The 22,414-nt window shown below is 46.7% G+C and overlaps 1 protein-coding gene across 15 annotated transcripts in view; it reads left to right on the top strand.

Annotated features, from left to right (window-relative positions):
* Positions 1–22,414, top strand: part of LOC147635059 (fatty-acid-binding protein 2-like) — an 86,383-nt gene that overhangs the window by 311 nt on the left and 63,658 nt on the right. For 2 of the 15 annotated variants that reach the window (XM_086804333.1, XM_086804327.1), the window contains exons 1-4: positions 1–447; positions 546–638; positions 14,257–14,759; positions 15,086–15,311. The exon at positions 1–447 is cut by the window's left edge and continues 311 nt beyond it. In XM_086804333.1, the coding sequence (XP_086660459.1) occupies positions 14,740–14,759; positions 15,086–15,311 (246 nt within the window). In that variant the 5' untranslated portion in view covers positions 1–447; positions 546–638; positions 14,257–14,739. Of the gene's footprint in view, positions 639–14,256; positions 14,760–15,085; positions 15,312–22,414 lie in introns of all 15 variants that reach the window. The other 13 variants (XM_086804334.1, XM_086804328.1, XM_086804330.1 and 10 more) reach the window with 11 other exon arrangements.

The following is a 22,414-nucleotide window of genomic DNA, read 5'->3' as shown; positions in this document are numbered from 1 at the left end:
AAATTAAGCGCCCTTGCAAAAGGAAGTTTTTGAATTGGTTTGGTAATGTGCAAACAATTGGCAGGATGAGAGGCCCCTTAGATGGCCTCCTGGATGATTTCTGGCTCCTTTGTACACACGGGGTTGCACCCAACATATTCTATTTTGAGTAAAAAACACTCTCAGCTGCCTGTGCAGAACTTCTAAATGTTTTTTTTTTTTGGTTGGCATGGTAACAGCCCCTTTATCCTCTTACGGCGGGTGTGACGGAAGGGCAACGTGGTAGAACCTCCTCATGTGAACCAACCCTAAAATTAGTGACATCAAAGCAGAGAATCTTGGGCAATTATGGCAAAAAAGGCAGAATCTCAGTTGTGAATATGCCATCATCCTTGCCGTCCGCCCATCGCAGGGCCGTCTATGACACCTGTTGTGCCAGATCGGAGCATCTTCTTCAGGTGATCCATGGTGCGCACTGCTGCTCTCACTACCAGTGACATGATGCCTTCGTTAGCACACCATCTTTACTGCTGATTGCAACTTAATCTTCTTAATTGCAGACTCAGGGTTGAAAAATTCATCAACGGCTTGCCCGCATTCATTTATTCAGATGCAATTTTTGACCACTACCCTCTATTTGCTGATGTCTCACACCACAGGTTAGTCTTGAGCAATTTCTTTACACTTCAGACGAAAATGAAATTTCAATTTACTAAGAAAAGAAAAAAATGACACATGAGAGGTGTTATGAGGCGTTTTCTTTTGCAATTGGGAACACTCTATGCTGCAATTTCCGTTAGTCCAGTACATTCAAAGTTTGGATTATCGTGGTGCTTGCATCTCATTTTTTCTCTGTCAGGGAAGAACGCCTGGTTTCACTCGAACCAACACTGCATAAGCACGCTGGGCAATATTAGCCTGCAACTTGGGGCAGGCTCATCTATCAGGTGCCTTTCAAATGGAGAGATCCTCACTCGTACGGCAACACACCTAAAAACCTGCAAACATGTACTACCTGCAAACCTGTCAGACCCTTCGGAACTCTCAAATGACAAGTCAAGGATGCGAGGAGAGGATTGAAGGACATGGGGATTTTCTAGGGGACCTAGTACTGACTGATCCAAAAGATATTTTCTTCTATCCATTACACCTCATTGTGCTCAACCTTCATAGTTGGTGTTGGGTGTTACAAAACGCAGACAACCTGGACAATAGTGTCGATAAATTAAACCTGTTTGTTTCAGATGATATTCCTAATATATCGGCTAATTACGAGGTTGTAGCTCGTAGTTACCAGTGGATTATAAGTCATGGGAGATTAGAAGACTCACCAACATTTAAATCTCTATGAGTCAACATTATATCATCCTTTTGGCATTCTTAAACTATATCAATATATTGCTATAGTACAAAAAGGTACTCTTACACACAACCCTAGGTTGCCTTCTTCTAAAAGGTGAACATCACCCAAAACTGTCCCCCTATGGGACTCCTAGAGACCCAATCCCTAGAGGATTGAATGCCTTTTACAATGAGCATGTGTGCCTATTTATAGGCCTTGGAATATTGTAGAACTGGCCGACTGGTGGTTGGCCAGCAGTCGTTGGACATAAAACCATCCAAAAATCTGCGTTTGTGTGAGATCTGGACCAGCGGCTTCTGATCCGGTCCAGCCGCCCACCTTTGCAAGCAGCCGACAGCTCATCCATACCCTTCCATGCCCCTGCCACAAGTCCACACTGGCCTCTGCTGCACCAGATGCTCCTAAATCCTAGTTCTACTGATCTTTTATTGGCTGCCCCTTTCTGGATTATACCCCTGAGAAGGTACATGGCATTGATCATGCACATAACACATAAGCTTGAGGAAGGTGAAATCCAGCCCGTCATGATGGAGGAGCTGAACACCATCAAGGCCCAAGTGAGAACACTTCAAGAGGGAGAAGAAAAGAAGGCCCGGTCAAGAAAGGTAAGAACAAGGAGGCCGAAAGCACATCTACCTCGAAGATTATCAACCTAACCATTGAGGAGGAAAAAAGAAGAAAGACAAGGGAACTTCATGTGCGGATCACGGGTCGTAGGGACGGTGACAATGTAGAGGAGGAAGCCAAAGATTTATACATCGCATGGGCATTTCGAGGCCTACACACACGGGGGCTTGGAGAGTGGGCAAGAAAGACAAGAATGGAGGAGAGAGCTCGAAGGAGAGAGCTCTCATTTTACGCTTTCCCACCTTGGAGGCCAAGAAGGATTTCTTGGCCAAGTGCTCCGCCCTTAAGAAAACGGGCATCTTTGTAGGAGATGACCTCACCTTGGCACAGCTAGCACATATGAGGGAGCGCATGCCGGAGATTAGGGCAGCCAGAGAAAAAGGGAAGCTAGCATTTTACAGAGGAGGCAGAGTGGTGATACTAGAGAGACGCACCACTTGACGGTGCAAGACCTATGGGACTAGTCTGAGACTTGCAGTATGGAACTGCAACGGAGCATTGAGACTGAATGTGGGGGCCTTTGAGGACAGCTTAAGAGACAGGGACATCATCTTCTACTCGGAGACACATTAGGCCCGAGGCAGTAGATTACCGAGAGTGGCGGGATACAGATGGGAGACGACTTGTAGACAGGAGGCCCGTTCGAAGCATGGTGGTCGCGGATCTGGAGGAGTTGCAGTTCTTTTTAGAGAGGGGCTTCAGCAACTCATCCATGTTATGTGCCGTGATGAGAGCGCGCGGTACATGTGGGTCAGAGTGAGGGTAGACCCCTATACATTGCTATATGTTACTTTCCACCCAACACATCTCATTATGCAGCGCCCAAGGGACAATCTCCATATATGATTCTAGATGAGGACATGGGAGTTCTCCAGGGAGGGAGATGTTATCATACTTGGGGACTTTAATGCTCGAACGGCTCAGTACCAGATCTCCTTCTTTGACACTTCGGAGGAGATGTTGAGAGAGAGGAGATATGTTTGACCCGGAGATCACAGGATGAGGTGGAGTGTACTGAGTATGGGAGATACCTCTTGGAGATGGGGACTGCACATGGGCTGGCCATTTTAAACGGCCTAGAAAGGTATCCACTTGCCAGTGGCTTTACTTGCTTTCCACACAGACATGGGGCCAGCACAGTGGATTATGTTTTAGCCTCGCCAGCCTTCATCCCGAGTATCCAGGATTTTGCGATTGGCCCCAGGCCCATCGGAGCTGGATCATGCACTTCTCTCCTTTATGGTGGATTTCCACTATAGTACCCACCAGGTTGGGCAGTCCTCTTGTCACCCGAGATATACCTTTTGTAGAGAGACTGATGGAGTATACACTGCAGAGATCTACAGCTTGTTGAGTTCAGAGGATCCACATAGGCCATTAGCAGAGCTCACACAGATCCTGACAGAGGCTTTACATACAGCTGCAGCGACAGCCTTCCCACACACACGCAGCCCACAGGACGACCACGTCCTGGGATCATGCCCTAGAATAGTTGGTATGATGATGACTGTAGGGAGCTCAGAGTCCGGCTACAGAGAGAGGTGGCCACAGGTGTTACTACATATAGACAGTCACACATCATCTTCCGACGCCTCATTCGGCGGAAGAAGAGAGCATTCTTAGCTCGGCTGGAGAGAGACATGTATCAACTATTTTTGAGTTATGATTCTAGGGAGGCCTGGAGATTGCTTAGAGAGCACCCCTCGCCTCCAGCCATATTACCTCTTCGGATACATGGGGCGAGTATGCAACCTCCCTCTACACAGTACCAGAGCAGCCACCACTATCGAACCCTCCAAAGCCCTGTCCACCCACTTCTACCTTCTTCACAGCAGAGATGGTGAGGAGGGCCATCGACAGATTGCATACAGGGAGGGCACAGGATCATGAGGGCATTATAGCCGAGCATTTCATACATGCTAGAGATATGATTGCAGACTTTCTAGCTCTCATGTCTAATAGAGCCATGTGTGAGGGGTTTCCTGGGACTTGGAGGAGCTCCACGATTGTACCGGTACTCAAGTCTGGAGATCCGAGCCTGCCAACTAACTACCGCACCATTATGATTGGTCACTCGCTCGCCAAGCTATATGCCTCTATTCTTGAGTAGGAGTTGAGCAGATGGGCAGAGAGACAAGGGGTCCGAGCTCAAGGACAGGTCGGTTTCAAGAGGAGATTCTCTCCTTTGGATCATATCTTCACCCTCAGGGCTATCATTGAGGAGGGCAGAGCACATGAGAGGAGGATCTACTGTGGCTTTGTGGATTTCCGCAAGGCCTTTGACACAGTACCCAGAGCTAGACTTATGCGCAGAGGCTGCAAGACTTGGGGGTTCCATGTGAGCTCATTTGGGGTGTTATGGCACTTTATGAGACAGTAGTTGGGCAAGTGCGGACTTCAGAGGGTCTCTCCCAGCCAGTACACTCCACTATAGGGGTGAAACAGGGCTGCCCGCTCTCTCCGACTCTATTTGGACTATACATTGATGAGATCTCTGATTATATTGGGACACGAGGAGACAGAGAAGCCCAGTTGGCTGGTACTTGGATACCTCTGCTCTTATATGCTGATGATATTGTGCTTATAGCAGACTCACCAGACGGTATGTAGAGGCACTTGGATACTTTACATGCTTATGCACAAGACAATGGGCTCTCAGTTAACCTTGGTAAGACCAAGGTTATGGTGTTTAATACTACAGCTCAGTGGGTTTGGAGATCAGCGTCTATTTTCACATATGGGCAGGAGACAGTGGAGTATGTTGACTCATACACATATCTTGGAGTGGTGTTCACTGGGCCCACATTTTCCATTAGAGGCCAGACTGACTAGAGGATATGCAGCACTAGGAGGTCTAGAGAGGATGTGCTCACAGGTACAGTTTCAGGAGCCACGCACTAAGCTGTAGCTTTTTGACACGCTGGTCACATCGGCGATGCTATATGGAGTACAGATCTGGGAGCCTAGCCTAGATCGTCACAGTCGATCAGGACACATACGATGGATGGAGATCGATGGAGAGACCACTTGTCACCAATTGGCCGACCATTTGGTCCATCTCCAGATTTGTGTCTCGTTCACTTGAGGCCAGGCTGGTGTCTCATGTGAAGGGGCCAGTATTTTTTGCTTAACATGGACGGGAGCCAGCAGACTGGTGCCACCCGTGTGTTAGCAGGATGGTGTCGTATGGACGGGAGCCAGACTGGTGCCACCCGTGTATGACCTGGATTGTGTTCTATCCATGGGATTGTCACGCCATGGAAGAGCCAGTTTTTGTGCCGTGTCTTGTCTATGGGACTGTCACTCCATAGGGAGGCTCGTGCCTGGATCTGTGTCTTACCTATGGGATTGTCACTCCATAGGAAGACCGGGATTTATGTTTCCTGTCGTGCCATTTTTGTGCCCGATGGATGTTTTGTACTTGTTCCATGAACGGGAGATATGTCCATGATACTATTTGCACATGCATTCATGTTTTGCATGTTTGGAACTGTTTTCGCATGACTTGTATTCTTGTGTTTGCCTGTTTGACGTGCCACTTACTTGGCGGGGACGCCTGCCAGTGAGTCGTGAAGTTTGCTCTGTCTTCTAACGAGTTTTGTTGCGTGTGAACAAGGCACTTGTTTGTTTAATAGCTTTCTTTCTAACCTTTATTTTTATAAGGTTGTAAGCTCACATTCATTTAAAAGTGGGCACCCATTATGGGCACCCACGTATGGGCCAAGGTGGGGAGGGAAACCCCACTCTTAACCCTTTATGTGTGGGGGTGGGTGCATGGCCACCTACCCACACCCCACCTTGAAACTCGCCGCCCCCATGCAAGCTTGGGGAGCTGGCCAGCTGTGGTCGTGTGCTCTCTCTCCGACTCCTACAAAAGAGCGACCACCCCACCCGCTTGGAAACACAGCCGGCGATCATCTCCTCCTCGTTTGCTCTCAGGCGGCTGCACCCCCACTCTGTAGGGTGCTGCGCCTCTCCTCTCTAGACGGCTGCGCTCTGCACAGTAGGCGGCTGTGCTCTCCCAGCAAGCTGCGCTCCTCTCCAAAGGCGGCTACGCCTCCTCCTCCTCCCTTGCAGGCAGCTGTACCTTCTCCACAACAGGCGGCTGCGCTCCTCTCCAAAGGTGGCTGCGCCGCCTCCTCCTCCCTTGCAGGCGGCTGCACCTTCTCCACAACTGCACCTTCTCCACAACAGGTGGCTACGCCTCCCTCAGGCGGCTGCACTCCTCTCCCTCAGTTTGTGCGTGGTCCTGGAACATCAGTGGGGCGTTCTCCGTGGATTCCAGTGAAGGCACAGGACCGTACAGATTTGACCACTCAAGTGGGTCGCTCTCCTTCGAACGTCTACTTCGAGTCTCTTGTTTGGTACTGTATTCATCTCAGTTGTACATGGACATCATCTGGTTCTTTGAACCCATGGAGCATTGTATTTGTTAAATACTCCCAATAATATATCATATATTGAATGGGGGGTCGGCCCGTTCCGGCCCCAGTGCTGGTGTCCATTGATCAACATTTCTTTTCATTTCAATTTTCAGTGGTTATTAAGTTGTCCATTCAAATTGTGATATTTAAGTTGTGCTATTACACGTGTGGGTGTCCAACGGAGTCTATTCCCACTTGACGAGATCGGTTTCATTGGTATCAGAGCACGGTTATTTCCCTCTTCTTAGTGGGGAAATGAACCTGTGTATTCGACACCCCGCTTCTAGCACACTTAACACAATGGACAGCCAAGGCAACCCTTTGGAAGTGCCTAATTCGAGGGGCCCATCAAGTGCTTCGCGTGGTTCTGATGCTTTACAAGGAAGGCACAAGTCCCTTGAAAGGGTAAATGATAGTGATTCACGGGGACAACTGTCTCGAGGAAACTTGTGTCCATGATCTCCAGGATGATTCGGGCTAAGGCCTCGGTACCCCATGAGATTATCAGAGCCAAGATGGGAGCACCACCGATCGTAGTCGAGGATCTTGCCAGATCAGTGTCCTTCATTCATAGCACCTGGGAGCTTCCCTGACACCGGTATGCACGACTTGCTTTAGAGTCCTCTCATTAGCTAGCCATGGAGGGAGACACTTCATGTTGGTATGCGCAGATAACATCCTGGTTTGAGCTCCATGGATTCAGTTTAGACAAACTTCCACCCTTCCAGTACTCTCTGGAGGCACCTTCTCTCACCTTGACACATCGTGAGATTAGTAGAGTCATCAGACAGGACCTCATTCAGTTGGACACTAAGAGGACATGGCGAGAGCCCTCACAGGAGTTGGGGACGAAGATGGCTTTCTATAGAGACCATCTTCTCCGCACCACTGAGGATGGCTTTATACTTAGACCGAGCTACATGGATACCCATCTAGAGCTCCTAGGATGATTACCAGTCCAACCATATACTGTTGTACTCACCGTCACTTTTGTACTCCCCCATATTCATGTATCCATGTACTGATGTACCTCATTTTGACTAGTAGCATTAGCTTCCCACTCTCCCTAGTTGCTGCTTCCGGATGCTCCTTGTGCTGATGTATTGTAGGGCTAGATACTTACCTTGAGTTCTTTCTTTTCTTTTCCAAACAGTGTATCAGATATCACATGGTTGTAACTTTGGTCTCATAGGTCACTTTGGCCTTTTGAAGACGTTAATATAACATTTCATTTCATTTCATTTCTCCTTTTATATGCTGATGATATTGTGCTTATTGCAGATTCTGAGGAGGGGCTATAGAAGCACATGGATACTTTATAAGATTTTTGCGCACACAGGGGGTTCTAAGTCTACTTCGGGAAAACCAAGGTTATGGTATTCCACACCTCCTACCTAGTTGGAGGCCATACAGAGATCACTTACATGGGTAGCAGGGTTGAGGTGGTGCACTCATATGTCCATCTCCGAGCTACCTTCACTAGTCCGTGCTTCTCTATGAGACACAGGCAACAGAGGATAAACTCACTAGAGGATATGCGACTCTAGCCTTATTGGAGAGGCAGTTTTTCCTGGCGCATTTTCAAGAGCTGAGGACGAAGGGTTGGCTTTTTGACACCCTAGTCACCCTGGCACTTCTGTATGCAGCTCCCTTTTGGGCACTGGATTTATCCCCTGCAAATTGGCAGTGCATAGAGCGTCCTCAGATCATGATGCTATCACAGATGGTACACAACAAGCCATATATTCCCCACTAGATCATCCAGGTAGAGTTTGCTGCGCTTTCCAAACAATCATTTATATACAGAGAGTGAGGGAGATGGATCCATTTTGACTCCCCTGACTTGCACTACAGTCATCACACAGCAGATAGTGGCCAGAGGAGAGCATTTATCTTGGTATGGCACAATACTCACCTGGTTTCAGGCACATGGATCATAGATGGACTTGCTCCCTCCATTTCAATATGATCCAGATTCCCCATACATTAGGCTTACACATGAGGACAGGAGCCAAGTGATTTGATACGATCTACTGGGGCTATACACACGTAACACATGGATCACATCGGTAGGTGCATTGCCTACCAAGATGCAGTACTACATAGATCATTTCTTGAGACTCACAGTAGATGGTTTCATACAGAGACCTAGTTATCACGATGCCCTTGTGTCCCATGCTATGAGGATAGCCATTGGCTAGCTTAGAGTATCATCCCATAGACTGAGGATAGAGACTGGGAGAGCTGAGTGGATACCCAGAGAGGACAAGACATGCAGACTTTGTTAGACGGGGGGTGAGTCGGAGGAGCACTATGTTTGAGATTTGAGGGATATTCCATTGTCTATTCAGAGAGGGCTTTGGACCCTTATCCTGGATTATGGAGTACCCAGATCAGAGGTGCCTTGGACTCTTCCTACTAGAGCTCAGTCGACACGTCACATAGAGAGTCACTACTCAGAGATCCTCGCCCCCAACAGCCCTCCTCTCAGCTTACTATCACCAGTTTTTTCCAGCCTAGAGGGATGGATAGGGAGGCACGAGAGCCCACCACGGTGGATACAAGAGCCTATACCACAACGCCCCCTTGCAACAGGCCCATGGGAGTCGCATCGAATTGAGCATGCACACTCGAGAGAGCTAGACACCTTCGTCCCGTCGGACTCTGACCACCGCTTGCTCATCAACCCCAGATTCAGGAGATCTTGGCCCGGCAACGAGCAGCCTCATCCTCATAGCAGACTATTGACGTCTCTAGCCTTCTTGTATCACCCATGATGGACATCTTGGATGGGCCCTGGGTTGATTGACTGTTTTTATTTAGCTCTCCCATATCCCATCACTTATTGTACCCTATGCCTGGAATAGTAGGATCTAGATTTTTCATCTTGTATAATCTCAGAGTCTGAGATCTTAGCTCAGTTTTCAGTTTTAGTTTACTGTTACTTTATCTTATTTCATCCATGATGAGATTTCATGGACACTATGTACACAACATTTTGGTCTCATAGACCCTTTGGGTCTTTTGAATACGTTAATATAACTCTCTCTCTCTCTCTCTCTCTCTCTCTCTCTCTCTCTCTCAGTATATCCATGGTACCATTGTATTACTTTTGGTCTCATAGGCCCTTGGGGTCTTCTGTAGACGTTAATATAACTTTCTTTTTTTCTTTCTTTCTCTACACACCATGGATATCTTCCATCCACCTTAGGTGCACCTGTGCAACCCTAAACCCAACAATATCCTAGGCCAAACGAACACAAATCTAATCTTTTTACAAACTTGGATGTGCTCTTGTAAAGCTTTGGGCTCTATCCTAGTTAGGCAACCAACACAAATGGAACCTATGCACAGTAGTGATAGTTTGAGATGCTTGTAGGATTCTCAAGGAGAATTTCATAGTGATCCAAATAAGGTGAGTAGTATTGCCTCAGATTTTTATCAAACCTTGCTCTTTGCAGAGGCCCACTCTTTGGATAGAGATGTTGCACGATAGAAAGTCTGGGAGCGCATACCCAGGCTTATTACAGATGATATTTGTGCCTCTTTGGATGCCCCCCTTTTTGGAGGATGAGCTGAGACATGCTTTGCATGTCCTCTTGAAAGGCAAATGCCGAGGGGATGATGGCCTCTCTCCATCCTTCTTTTTGTAGTTTTGGGATTACATTGGTGATGATGTTACTACTGCTCTGTAGGAGATGTGGTGTACTGGTATGATGCCCCCTTTTATCATGGAGGGTCTTATCCATCTTGTCCTAAAAGGTGGGGACAAGACCAATATTTTTTAGAGGAGGTCCATAACTCTGCTTGGGTCTGCTTAGAAAATCTTAGCGAAGGTAGTGAGTATGAGGCTTCCGCGTGTGCTTCAGAGTGTTATTCATGATACACATAATGGTTTCCTCCAAGGAAGGAGTATTTTTGATAACATCTTTTCATTCTGGGAAGCTATGGAGTAGGCTAAATCTAGCCAACAACCTCTAGCCATTCTTTTGCTAGACTTTGAAAAAGCTAATGCTGGGAAAAATACGAGAAAAATCCTAGTAAATGTCCTGAAAAATACTGGATGATATCTGGGGTTCCTACAATGGTCTAGATGCTATGCATGAATGATGTGCAATATGCAAGATGCTTTCTGATGCAAACCCTCAGGTTTCTACTAACTGTATATGCATGAATGCGTCTCTTTAAGTGGGTTAAGGGACTTAGACTGACTGACTGACTGACTTGCTATGGCTAAGAATGACCTGTGTAGCTCATGCGTGACTTATCCTGGACTGAGATTACAATGGGGTCACGGTGTACGACAAATATCATCCTAAATGGAATTAAATGGAACTAATACTGTACAATGGGGTCACGGCGTATGACAAATATCATCCTAAATGGAACTAATACCGTACAATGTTGCACTGATGATGATGAGCCAGTTTGTCACTATGCACTACAGTGCAGAGTGCATGTGACAACACCCACAATAGGGGCCCTCACTCCCTACTGAGTAATATGGTACAGACGAGAGATGATTGCTAACACTCTTCCATGTATGGGGAGTTCTACAGCATAGTTTTACCCTGCGGGGGCGTGTTGTGTGCTTTCAAATCTTGTGTTCCGTGAGGGCAGGGATGCCTCTTAGCTCCACTACTTTGCCTTATAGTTGGAGAGGCTATGAGCAGGTTTCTCAGAGTTATCCCTAGGAGTCTTGGGCCTTAGGTTGCGTGTTCGCACACCGGAGGAGTTACCGGACTCAGAGCTAGTAGATGACACTGCTATGCTTTTGGAGGCTTTGTAGGCATGCCTCTATGCTTTGGAGATGTTTTGTTTGGCAGGCAGGCTCCTTCATTAATTGGCACAAATGAGCGGGAATCTAGATTAGTGACTCTCCGCAGATAGATTGGTGTGTTCTTGGATTGAGAGAGGATGCACTACTAGATACCTTGGCTGTCAGGTTGGCATTAACATCTCTTCTATACCTTGGCTGTCTGGTTGGCATTAACAAATGAGCAGGAATCTAGATTAGTGACTCTCCGCAGATAGATTGGGGGTTACTTGGATTGAGAGAGGATGCACTACTTGATACCTTGGCTGTAAGGTTGGCATTAACATCTCGCTTGCACAATAGTTCGCTCCTGTGCTCATGAGCATAAAAGCAAACTTCAGTATTGGAGTAGTAGGAAGCTTGGTTTGGCCTTTGGAGCCTTGGTAGCTAACCAAGTGCTGTTGGTAACTGCTTGGTTTGTCACATCGTGTTGGGTTTTTCAGAAGGGATGCAATGATGAGCTTCATCGGCTCATTCGGAACTTCCTTTGGTCAGGATTAGATGGCACTGTACACACCAGGGCAAGAGTGGCTTGGGATACCATTATTATACCTAAGCAAGAGGGAGGATTGAACATCATTGACTCAAAGTTGCATTGTAAGGCTCTACTTCGTAAGTTGGTAGTCAGAGGATTTCTTCCCGACATTGAGCCTTGGAAGGACTTTCTTCTGCAGCAGATTATGAGGTGCATTCCGATTACAGGAGGTGATTGGATTTACAGGCTACAGCCCACGTTCCATCTTCTTGGATGCAGAGCATTGACCACCTTCTTTGCCCTTGCTGAGATTGCTTGTGCGAGCCTACAATTGCATGAGGAGCTTCATGGTTCATATTTCTTTGCAGGGTCAGGTGAGGAGGCTTAGGTGAGGAGGCTTACAGGCAGCCCATTGTGTTGATTGACTTGATCTTGAATGAATTATCCAGTGGGCTGCGTGGGTGACTCTTCTTCCCTCAGTGTTGGATTGGAAGAGGCTCATGAGTCTCACGGAGGATGAGAGAATGCTTTGCACCGAGCACTTGAGAGGCATATAGAGGATTATGTAGATGAATGCAGCCATACCTAACCACTGGATCACAAGGAACTTCGTGGAAGGGCCTCATCACTTATGGTTTGGGGTATTTTCAGGGACAGGGGACCGGGGTACCTATTCAATGTTGGCTATATATAGAGACATTCTATATATAGCCAACATTCAAGTCATGTGCCTTCTCACTTCGTGGAGGAAGATGTACCAGTCTTTTACTCCATGCAGGATAGATGGCTTTTGGAGAGAAGTCTTGAGTAGGATATCATTGAGGGTTTAGCAGTCCGGCCCACGAGAGTGGTGGGCAAGGCAGGAAAGCACATCTATATTGATCCAACTCAAGGGATGATCACGGACTCTTGGAGCCTCTGGTTATATGATGGGTGTCCTATCAGATACTTGCACTGGGACCCGGTGAGTGGGAGTGGAGGGATGCTTTTAACCCCATGAAAAGCATGTCCTTCTCTAGTTACAGTGTGGGAAAGCCAAACACTTGGTTCTGGGACAAATCCTACGTCTGGACCGCATTGGGAGGCTTATGGAATCACCCTTGACATTCAGGGAGCGTTTTGGTGGAGGTTGTGGCCCTCGTACAGGGAAACGGAGATTTCTTCTTTTATTTGGCTTTCTCTACATGGTGGCCTTGCCACCAACCAATGGAGATCGGTCATTGGCGCTAGCCCAGATTGTCCGAGATGTGCAGGAGCTTCAGAGACTGTTTACCATTGCTTATGGGAGTGCAGGGAGGCATGGACTGCAATAGCACACCTATTTGGAAGGATGAGGAGGGATTCCTACATTTGTTTTGGTGCTATTGTTTGGTTGACACAGTCGGGCCCACAAATCAGGTCTGAAAGGAACTACAAAGATATGATCATATGGTTTACCTAGGGAGTGGGTCGACGGTGTTGTCTATAGGACATGCTAGAGGTAGGCTGCGTATCTCCAGCCTAGATTGGACATTGCATGGGAGATCATTGCTAGCATCACAACTTGGCACATCTGGAAGGCTAGACGCATTTAGGCCATGGAGAGCTCTTTGGTTTATGATACACAGTGCATTTGCAGGATCTAGTGTGATATTATCCAAACGCTCATGGCCACTTGGGCGAGGATTCAGGGATCTTCGAGGGCTGCAGAGAGAAAACGTGGCCAATTCATGAGAGAATAGGATCATGGCATTTTTTTCACTCTTTCTCATATGGGGCCTTGCTGACAGCACAAGGCACTCGATTGGTTGACATTTCCCCCTTGCTTGGTCGGAAATCTCGTTTCTTGTAAAAAATTTTCATACTTACTAGAAGTCTCTTTTCCGGAAATTTTTTTTAAGGGTGTGCACGTGTCATTAGGGCTCACCACACGGGCTGATTCATCTACCACACCCTAACTTGAATCACTAACCTAGCATGACACATGAGTGTTGGAGGTGATGCACGTGTGACAAGTGTCCCGTGCTTGGTTAGGCTCTTTCTGTGTGACTGTGAAGCTATTTTGTGTTTCATTATATTAGGTCATGCAACACACTCACAACGGCCATCCCCATAATATTTTAACATGAAAAGAAATATAAAAAAAACATTAAAGAAATTAATCCGAAGTGAGGATAAAATTAAAGGTGATTGTTTCTGATTAAGACAATTATGCAGCATCATACAAAGGATCAAGAAAGCAGCTATTGTAGCAATTTTAGTGTGATTGTGTACAAACAAAAAGTCACTAGGATTGTGAAGCTTTTTGCTGTATACTTGCTTTTTTGGTTTTGCAGTCGATTCTGTCCTTTGCTGTCTGAAAATTTGTGTATTGTTTGGATTGCTCTTTAACAGTCACACAGTTTCAATGTGTTTGGGCTTCAAGGTAATTGTGAAAGGCTTAACAGTGAGGCTTCATTACAGTGCTCAATGATTTTTTTTTGGGGGGCTTTAGGAGCAACATATTAAAGAAAAACCATTAGTGGCGAGGTAGAAACCTTTAATGCCAACCATTTTTTCTGCCTTAATTTGCCAAAACTATGTTTTGTGACAGAGCATTGTGCACTTAACTGCTGCTGGGTTACACTCCAAGCTCTCTAAGCCAATGGTATCAATCTCACAGATTAGGACTTAAGGTTTGGCAAAATGCTTCTAGAGGCTTGTGATCTGATGAAAGGAACATGCAGGTCAAGTGGTTATTTCCAAGATATCTGTTCGAGTTGTTGCCATCCTCTTTTCTTTTTTCTTAAACTAAATCATCATAGCACTGCTTCAATATCGTATGCAGCATCTAAGATCTTTCTCAGCAGTGAAACCAGCTGCTGTGCATGGTGCTGTAGGGAGACTACTCTGGCCAGGGGAGTCAGCCGTCAACAAAGACAACGAATCGATTTTTGTGGGTATAAATCTGCTTTTCTTGGACACTGCATCACTCATGAGAAGATAGTGTCCCCGAAGTTTTTGCTGTCTTCAGACATCTTCTAAGAAAACCCAATCAGCTTTGTCGTCTGCTGTCTTGGCTACAAGCTTGACGATCATGCCTCCACTTGAGAAATTGTAAGGTCCCAATCTCAAATTGTCACATCAGCTGATATAAAGTTCGTTATTTTGGATAAAGAGTTCCATACTAGCCAAGGGCTCTTGTCAAGATTTTTTTTTTGGGAGGGTGGTTTTATGTATTAGTAGAAATTCTAACATGAGGTCCCTCCAAAACAAACGTCCATAACGGAGTTGACAGCTATATCATCAGTTATTTAAGAAGCATATATGCTTCCCCAGCATGGTTGACATAACCCAGAAGTTCAAAAAATATCAATTGTCTCCATCCTTAAGTTTAGTTTATGATGATTTTGTCTTTGATAGATGGGATGTTATAATGGCAGGTCCTCCAATTTGGCTCCCTGTGGTGAGGATAGAGATGGAGGTACTGACAAAGATGGAGACTCTGTGAGACAAAGGGCTATCATGGATAAAACTGTTGAACCTCAAATCCCGGCTGGGAGCGGTTGGCTGAACATTCTAGATAAGGTGGTTGTGGAACCAAAGACTGGAATTAAGTTTCCTTCCTTACTTTCCTGCAAAGATCGAAGTTCGGATGCAAGCTCTCAGGTTTGGGATTCTTTAGCAGTCTTCAAAGTTAAGGTGTTTAGGCTGTTTATATGAAGAGGGAAATGGATGCTGGAACACCCATTCCTGCCCTTACGTCCAAATGGTGTAGCTGGGAGGATGTTGGTGGGAATGAGTGGAGCAGCGGTTATTAACTGACATTGGCGGTGCCTGCTTATTCGTTGACACCGCTGGTGCCGCAATGCCTCCACTCAAGAAAAAGTGGAAAGCTTTGCATCTTGTTCTGCTGGAGACGACATCTTTGCTCAACATGTCAGTAAAAGTTAGAATATACTGCATGTCTTCTGGTGGTTTTTGATCCAGGTGAAGCGTTAGTCGACCTGTGACCGTGACAATGATCGAGGCCTTATATTTGGGCTAGATATGTTCTTTTTCTTCCATCTTAGGATAATTTGTTTTTTTCATAGCCTTTGTCCTAGGAACACAGGTGGTGGGTGGATTCACAAGATTATATTCAATTTTAAGTGATAGAGTCTATTATGAGTTTTTCATGTAGTTGAATGAGGTATGGTGGATTCCTGTCTTGACAAAGACCATCAATGGAGTGTTCAAGGCAAGTTGAAGACGGCCGTCAAGTCAAGCATCCTGTCTCTACCATTGTACTTGCTGTTTTTTTTAATATAGAATTTCCTTTCCAGCCAACACGAAACCTCCTTTTTTAATAAATGCACTTTACGCTTGTCTCTTTGTTACAAGGGGCAGCCTGCAGATTCCTTGGTACCTTTTTTTTGACTGAGCATGTTATTAATGTTTCTTTTATCACCCTGTACAAACCAGGTGGTTAGGGAGTGGGTTTTCGCACTAGGAGTCTTGAAGATTGAGATTTAAATTCTTTGAATAGCCTATCTGACGGCACTTCAAATTGCTTGGCCTAAGCTGGGATAGGAGGGCCACTTTCAAAAATAGTTTCCCAGCTTGTTCATTGGCACTTTCACCTGTCCTTTGGTCTTGGTATAGAAGGAGAGCGCTCAATGTGGCATGGGCTCTTAGATTCCTGCTCGTTCACAATCAGATAAGTCTCTCCGAACTCGAGAATTTCCTTGCAAAAGAGAACTTACCTAAACTTGGACTTTGGAGGATAAGAAGGCTGTGAGGCTTGCTATGTCCCGTGGTGATATTTGCACTCACTTGGAGGTGGACTAGGACCAGCTATCGTGTAAGGGATGTGGATTGAAACTTCCCTAGGAGGCGGTGCCTCTGAAGGGGATGAAATGAAGTCGTGGCCAACAATCACCTCGGAGAAATATTGTGATGACTATGATGACCTATGGAAGGCCACTTCCACCTCTCCCACTGAGGCCCCTCTTTCACTACATCTGGCAATGCGGAGCCTGGGTGAATTGGTTGTGGAGGCTCCAAAATCAGGTTTATACATGTCTATCAAATCCACATAGCCACGTATCAAGGAACCAGCTCAACTGAAGCTTTTGCTTCTCCAACATATGATTAAAGGAACAAGACAAAAAAACAGAACCTTCTCAGGTCCTTGAAGAACATAAAACATCCTTCAATCCTCCAACTCCTCATGGAATTGGAAACCTAAAAATATCTGCTAGCTGCAACATCATACCGATCTTTTCTAGGATCTGGTAAATCTTCGTACCTAGGGGATATCATACCTCCCTCTTTGAGACTCTTAAAACTATCAGGCATCTCAACTATGTCTCCTTCAAGCTATCAAAGGCTGAGGAAATTTGGGTTTTAATCCAACTCCTACCAAACATATTCTAGCTATTGCTGCCTGAACCATATGCTGAGTAGTACCATAGGCAAACTTGACCATAGGGATGTACCTCTCCCAATAAAATGGTCGGCTGGAGCTGTATGCACAGAGCATAAGCTCCAAAACCTGATCCCAACCCCTTCGTCTTCCCATCGAACTGAGGATGATCATAAAAACACAAGTCCGTCTAATCTCTGGATGACTTGTTGTAGGAGCGTCATGACAATCACAAGCAATTCCTCTCCTTATCCTAGCACAATCCAACGCCGCACAGACTCTATTATCGCGGAACAACCTGTTCCGAATATGATAGTGACTACTTTCCACTCTAACAGGTGGAAGGATCCTTGAGTCCTGGTCTAAATCAATGGAGCTCCCCACTTGGACCTGCTGCCAATACTGAATGAAATGCCCATCGGCCGGACATAGCCCTCTCAACTGTGCCTTCCACCCCTTGACCTAGGTTATCTATCACCTTAGGAATAGGACATGCTTGGGGCTAGAAATATAGACACAGTGGGAAACTCTACATGCTACAGATCGTGGCATCCCATACCACTCGGATACACCATATAAAAAAATTCCTTGAGACTTTGAAAGCCGAGTCACAATCCTTTCTCAACTAAGTCTTGGTGCACTACACCTCCACCCCATGTCATGGTCCGCCCTAGAGATAAACCATTGGAATAACAGTAAATAATTCACGCATGTTCACACATCCGACAACTCTCTTCCAAATGGAGCTCCCACAGGGAATCCTCCTCTGATCACTCGATACACAGGCATAAACAAGATTAGAGAAACCAATAAAAGGGAACAGGGAAGCTCACCACCCAACTGTAGGTTCGCGTCCACAAACCTCCCCCGAGCCAGGGCTAAGATTCCACTCCCATGAGTCCATGCCAATCAGCCTTGGCATTCCATACCACCAATGCGTGCCCACATGGGCCCTTGGCAAGACTACCCATGATCTGCCACGTCCATGGAAGGGGCGAGCCTCTTGGTCGAGGTTCAGAGCACAATAAATCAATAATAACCCAAGACACACGTATATAGTGCTTACTATTGTTATAAATAACCATCCAGTTATAAATAGCCAATAACCAAGGGTTTATTAATATTGAACCTTGGCCACCCATCCAAGCCTGTTTTCCCTAATCCCAGGGCTTCCCTAAATTTGCTAGATTAGTCCCTAACCTCAAGGGTTAGTGTTAGGTACGTAACACCTTCCTCTTGCTTGATGTTGTAGATTTGAGCTATGGGGCTTCTTCTAGCTCCACTGGGTGAGAATCCCATAGTGAAAGTATGTCCCAAGACCTCATCATTGGCGTTTTCAAGTGAGTTCAGTGTCCTAAACCCATAGTCACAAGGGACGGGGGACGGTGACGGGGGACGGCCATAAGGGAATGGGAATGGGGGAGGGAACGACACTCAAAAAATACTTTTTTTTTAATTTTTCTACTCTACACTTATTCTACTTTGGAAGTACATCAAAATGATCACAAATTTACACTAAAATGGTAAGCTTTTGAGTCATATTAATCATTAAGTAGATACAAAATGAGTCATGACTCGAGTCAGGAGTCAGGACTAAGCCTTAAGGAGGCAGAATATATGGATGGACTCAAATGAGTCAATAACAAAAAAGTGCTGAAGACGAGAGGCTAGAGGCTAGAGGCTAGAGCTAAGTAGTAAGGCCCATGAATCATGATTCATGAATGATCATCCACGTGAAGTGCTCGCCTCATGGTCATGGGTAGCTTGTGCCAAAGAAGCATCAAGCTCATCCTCAGTCTCATCCTCATTGGCATGCTGCTCTTGCACCTCATCCTCTTGTTGCTCTTCTTGTTGACTCATCTCCCACTCGGTGAAGGAATCTGCCTTCTTGGTCACGCTCTTGCAAAGCATTTGCAAGTTCGCGCTGACGAAGACAAGGTCATTGGCACGCTCTATCCCGAGTCGGTTCCTCTTCCTAGAGGCAATGTGGCTGTAGGTACTCCAAAGTTGCTCCAAGCAAGAGGAGCTGATGGCCTAGCTAAGTATGCGGATGGCAAGCTGCTGCAGCTCCGGTCCATCTGAACCAAAGTCCTCCCACCATAGAGCAGCACCAACTTTGGAACGGTCAACCTGTGCATCATGACAGCCATAGGAGCCATGAAATGACCTGTACATCGAAAGCTGGTCCCTGATCTTGCGCCTAACCGATGTATCAGGCACAAGACGATCCAAGATGATCCTCCATCCAGCGCTCACCTCCCGGTCGCTCTCCTGCTTGTTGCCTTGGAATTCTGGGTCCACCACATAAGCTGCTGCATGCAATAGAGAGTAGTAGGAATTCCACCTTCCTAGACACAAGGCATGGATCTCCTCGTATCTGTCTTTGTCAGGCACGAAGTCTTTCAACTTCTCTATCATGCGATCCATGGCCTCGTAGACCTTGCCTATGCATGGTTGCATAGCGTCTACAATCCTCAATAGGTGGACTATGGGCCTCACCATAGCATCTGTGGTCTTCACATGCTCCCACCAAGAGGCGTCATCCGCCCGTAGCCTACACTCTTGGCTAGTGTTTGTATGGGACTCTTGCATGGCGACAAACTCGTCGCTAAGGAAAAGCCCCCTCAATGCACCGCTACAATCCTTCAACCAGCCCAACATGAGAAAGTTGTAGGCAAACCGGGTGTCGGAATATTTGAGGAGAGAGAGACAGGACTTCTTGTTGTACTCATGCCGGTCTTTGGTGGTTGAGGACAAAGGAGACCATGGTGTTGGCCTCCTCAATGAGCGGGCTGATCCATGGTAATGCCCCGATGTCCTTGAGGAGGTTGTTTAGGCAATGAGCCATACAAAAGGACACTGTGATATGTCCATACATACCTTGGAGAATAGCTCCCGCCGCCCTATTGGAAGGCTCCCCATCCGCAACAAAGCCCACTACATGCTCGGGGCCAACGATCTCCATGGTGGTAGCCCACTCCGTCGCAAGTACATCCGCGCTCTTTCCAGTGCCGGATGCATCATGAGATGAGATGAAGTACATCTCTCCGCGGGAATATGCAACCATGCCGTGAATACTCCTCTTGCGGGTGTCACTCCATCCATCCACAATGAGGGAGACTCCGTTCCTCTCCCATTGCCGCTTTGTGTTGTTGGCCGCTTGCTCTACAATGCGCTTCTCCTTCTCGAGCAATGTAGTGTGCAAGCTCTCGGATGAGGGGGGCGTATAGGTTGAGCCATACTCCCCAATCTTCTTAACCATGACCTTGAAGTATTCCGACCTATTCAGGAAAGTAATTTACATGAGAAGGAGACTAGGATGATGAGAACATGAATGATGAATTGGCAATGATCGATTGCACTTACCTAGCCGCTTGAAAGGCAATCTGGTCGTGGAAGAAGAAGTGGGCCATCGCCATATCCACCTCCTCCTTCAACTTGGGGTTCCAATTCTCCCCAAGCGTAGATTGTCGTCGTGGGCCACGTAATTATTGAGAGGCCGTGGGGATGGAGGGTGCCGGCGTCGTGGATGGAGTAACATTCCGACTTGATGGTGAAGGTGATGGTGTGCATGATCCCGATCCACCACATGACTCCATTGTAGAGGCTTGAGTTTCTCCCCCCATCGTCGCGGGATCCACGGCCACTCGTGGGTGTCCTTCTTGTCGCTTCGACCGCTTCGTAGACGCTAAGCTTGTCAAGAAGTTCCCGTCTCTTCTCGGGCGTGACATTTGTGCAAAACCTCACCTCATGCCCACTCTCATGCAAGAGGTGGGCTCGCACTTTGTCAGCACCACCCATTCGCCGGTACGGGAAAAGCTTGCATACCCATGGCCGAGAACCGCCTCCATGAGCGGATGGGGTGTAGTTAACCTCCTCCCACCATGTCCATCTCGTTGTCCTTCTACGAGAAGCCCCGACACGTGAGGAGGATGCCATGGTTGAAGATGGCTCGACTCTTGAGCCTTGAGGAATGAGAGAGAGAGAGAGGAGAGAGAGAGAGAGAGAGAGAGAGAGAGAGAGAGAAATGAAATGATATATTAACGTCTTCAGAAGGCCAAAATGACCTATGAGACCAAAAAGATTACAACAATTGGTGGATCTGATACAATGTCTGTGTAAGAAAAGCTAAAAACAACTAATTGAAACTGAAACAACTATGAGGAAAAGTACGGTACTAGGAGCTCCTAATGGATAACATTTGGGAGGAAAATTCCAGCAACAAAGGTAAGCATCATACACATCACTATCCAAAGATGTCTCTCATCGGTCGATGGCGGATAATCTCAATGTCCTCCATGGTGAGTACTCTGACTGGACGTCTCCCATGCCGTGCTAGTATGGTCCTAATCCGCCTAGAGGCTAGAGCCTAGAGGCTTGGAAGTTGGAAGACTCAAGAGGCTCGAAAGTTGAGGGAGAGGTGAGAGAGAGAGAAAGAAAGAAAGAAAGAAAGATTTTATTAACGTCTTCCAAAAGATCGAACTCGGCCTATGAGACAAATCGGTGTACCTGTATGGGGTATCCTCTGTCATCCCAACAAAATGAAAAAGTACTGAACTAAAAAGCTGAATCTGGGTGTGCAATAAGTACAATGAGTGGTGAAGGGCATGGAGCTCTACTACTAGGAGAATGCAAAGCTATATGCATGGAGTATACAATCATGATATGCAACCTAGCTAGCTCCATCCTGTACCATACTGGGGGTATAAAATGGTATACATCAATGAAGGGGGTGTCCATAGCTCCTTGAAGAACATGCCTGGGTGTGCTCTGAAGCGAGCCAGTCGCTCCACGCCCTCTCTGTGAAACTGAGCTCTGATCTCTGTCATCTCTCTCTGGTATAGGCGTGGTGTCCGAAAGCCAGGTGTCCTCTGTCTCCTGCGGGCTCTGAGTGTCTCTGCTCTCTGGAGAGTAATTCCCTGCCGTGTAGGGGTTGGGAGTGGGATGGATCTCTGAAAAAATGTAGTAATCTGTGTTTGTCGTCCCCCCTCTGGAGCTGTCTGAGCCTGTAATGATGTCTCTCTGTGGCGCTGTATGTCTAGAATGAATCTCCCCAGCATGCGTTGGTCTGCTGCCTCAAAGATCTGGCGTAGGGAATGTGGCTCTCTGAATAAAATGGGATATCTCTCTCTGATGGCTGTATATGCTCTGCATCTGCATACATAATGCTCCTCACTCTCCACCTCCTCTCTACACAATCTGCATACCCTCTCCTCTCGGGGGATGCGTGCTGTTCTGCCAGTCTCAATCTCCAATCGGTGTGATGAAACTCTAAGCTGACCAATAGCCACTCGGGAGCCGTGTGGTAAAAAGCCCTCCATGTATCTAGGTCTCTCTATAAATCCATCATCAGTGATACTCATGA

The sequence above is a fragment of the Cibotium barometz genome, chromosome 10, assembly GCF_041138505.1.
Source record: "Cibotium barometz isolate CiBa-2024 chromosome 10, ASM4113850v1, whole genome shotgun sequence".
In the NCBI taxonomy this organism is placed as follows: Eukaryota; Viridiplantae; Streptophyta; class Polypodiopsida; order Cyatheales; family Cibotiaceae; genus Cibotium; species Cibotium barometz.
Note: the sequence above shows the minus strand (reverse complement) of the source record. Positions and strands in the feature narration are given on the sequence as shown.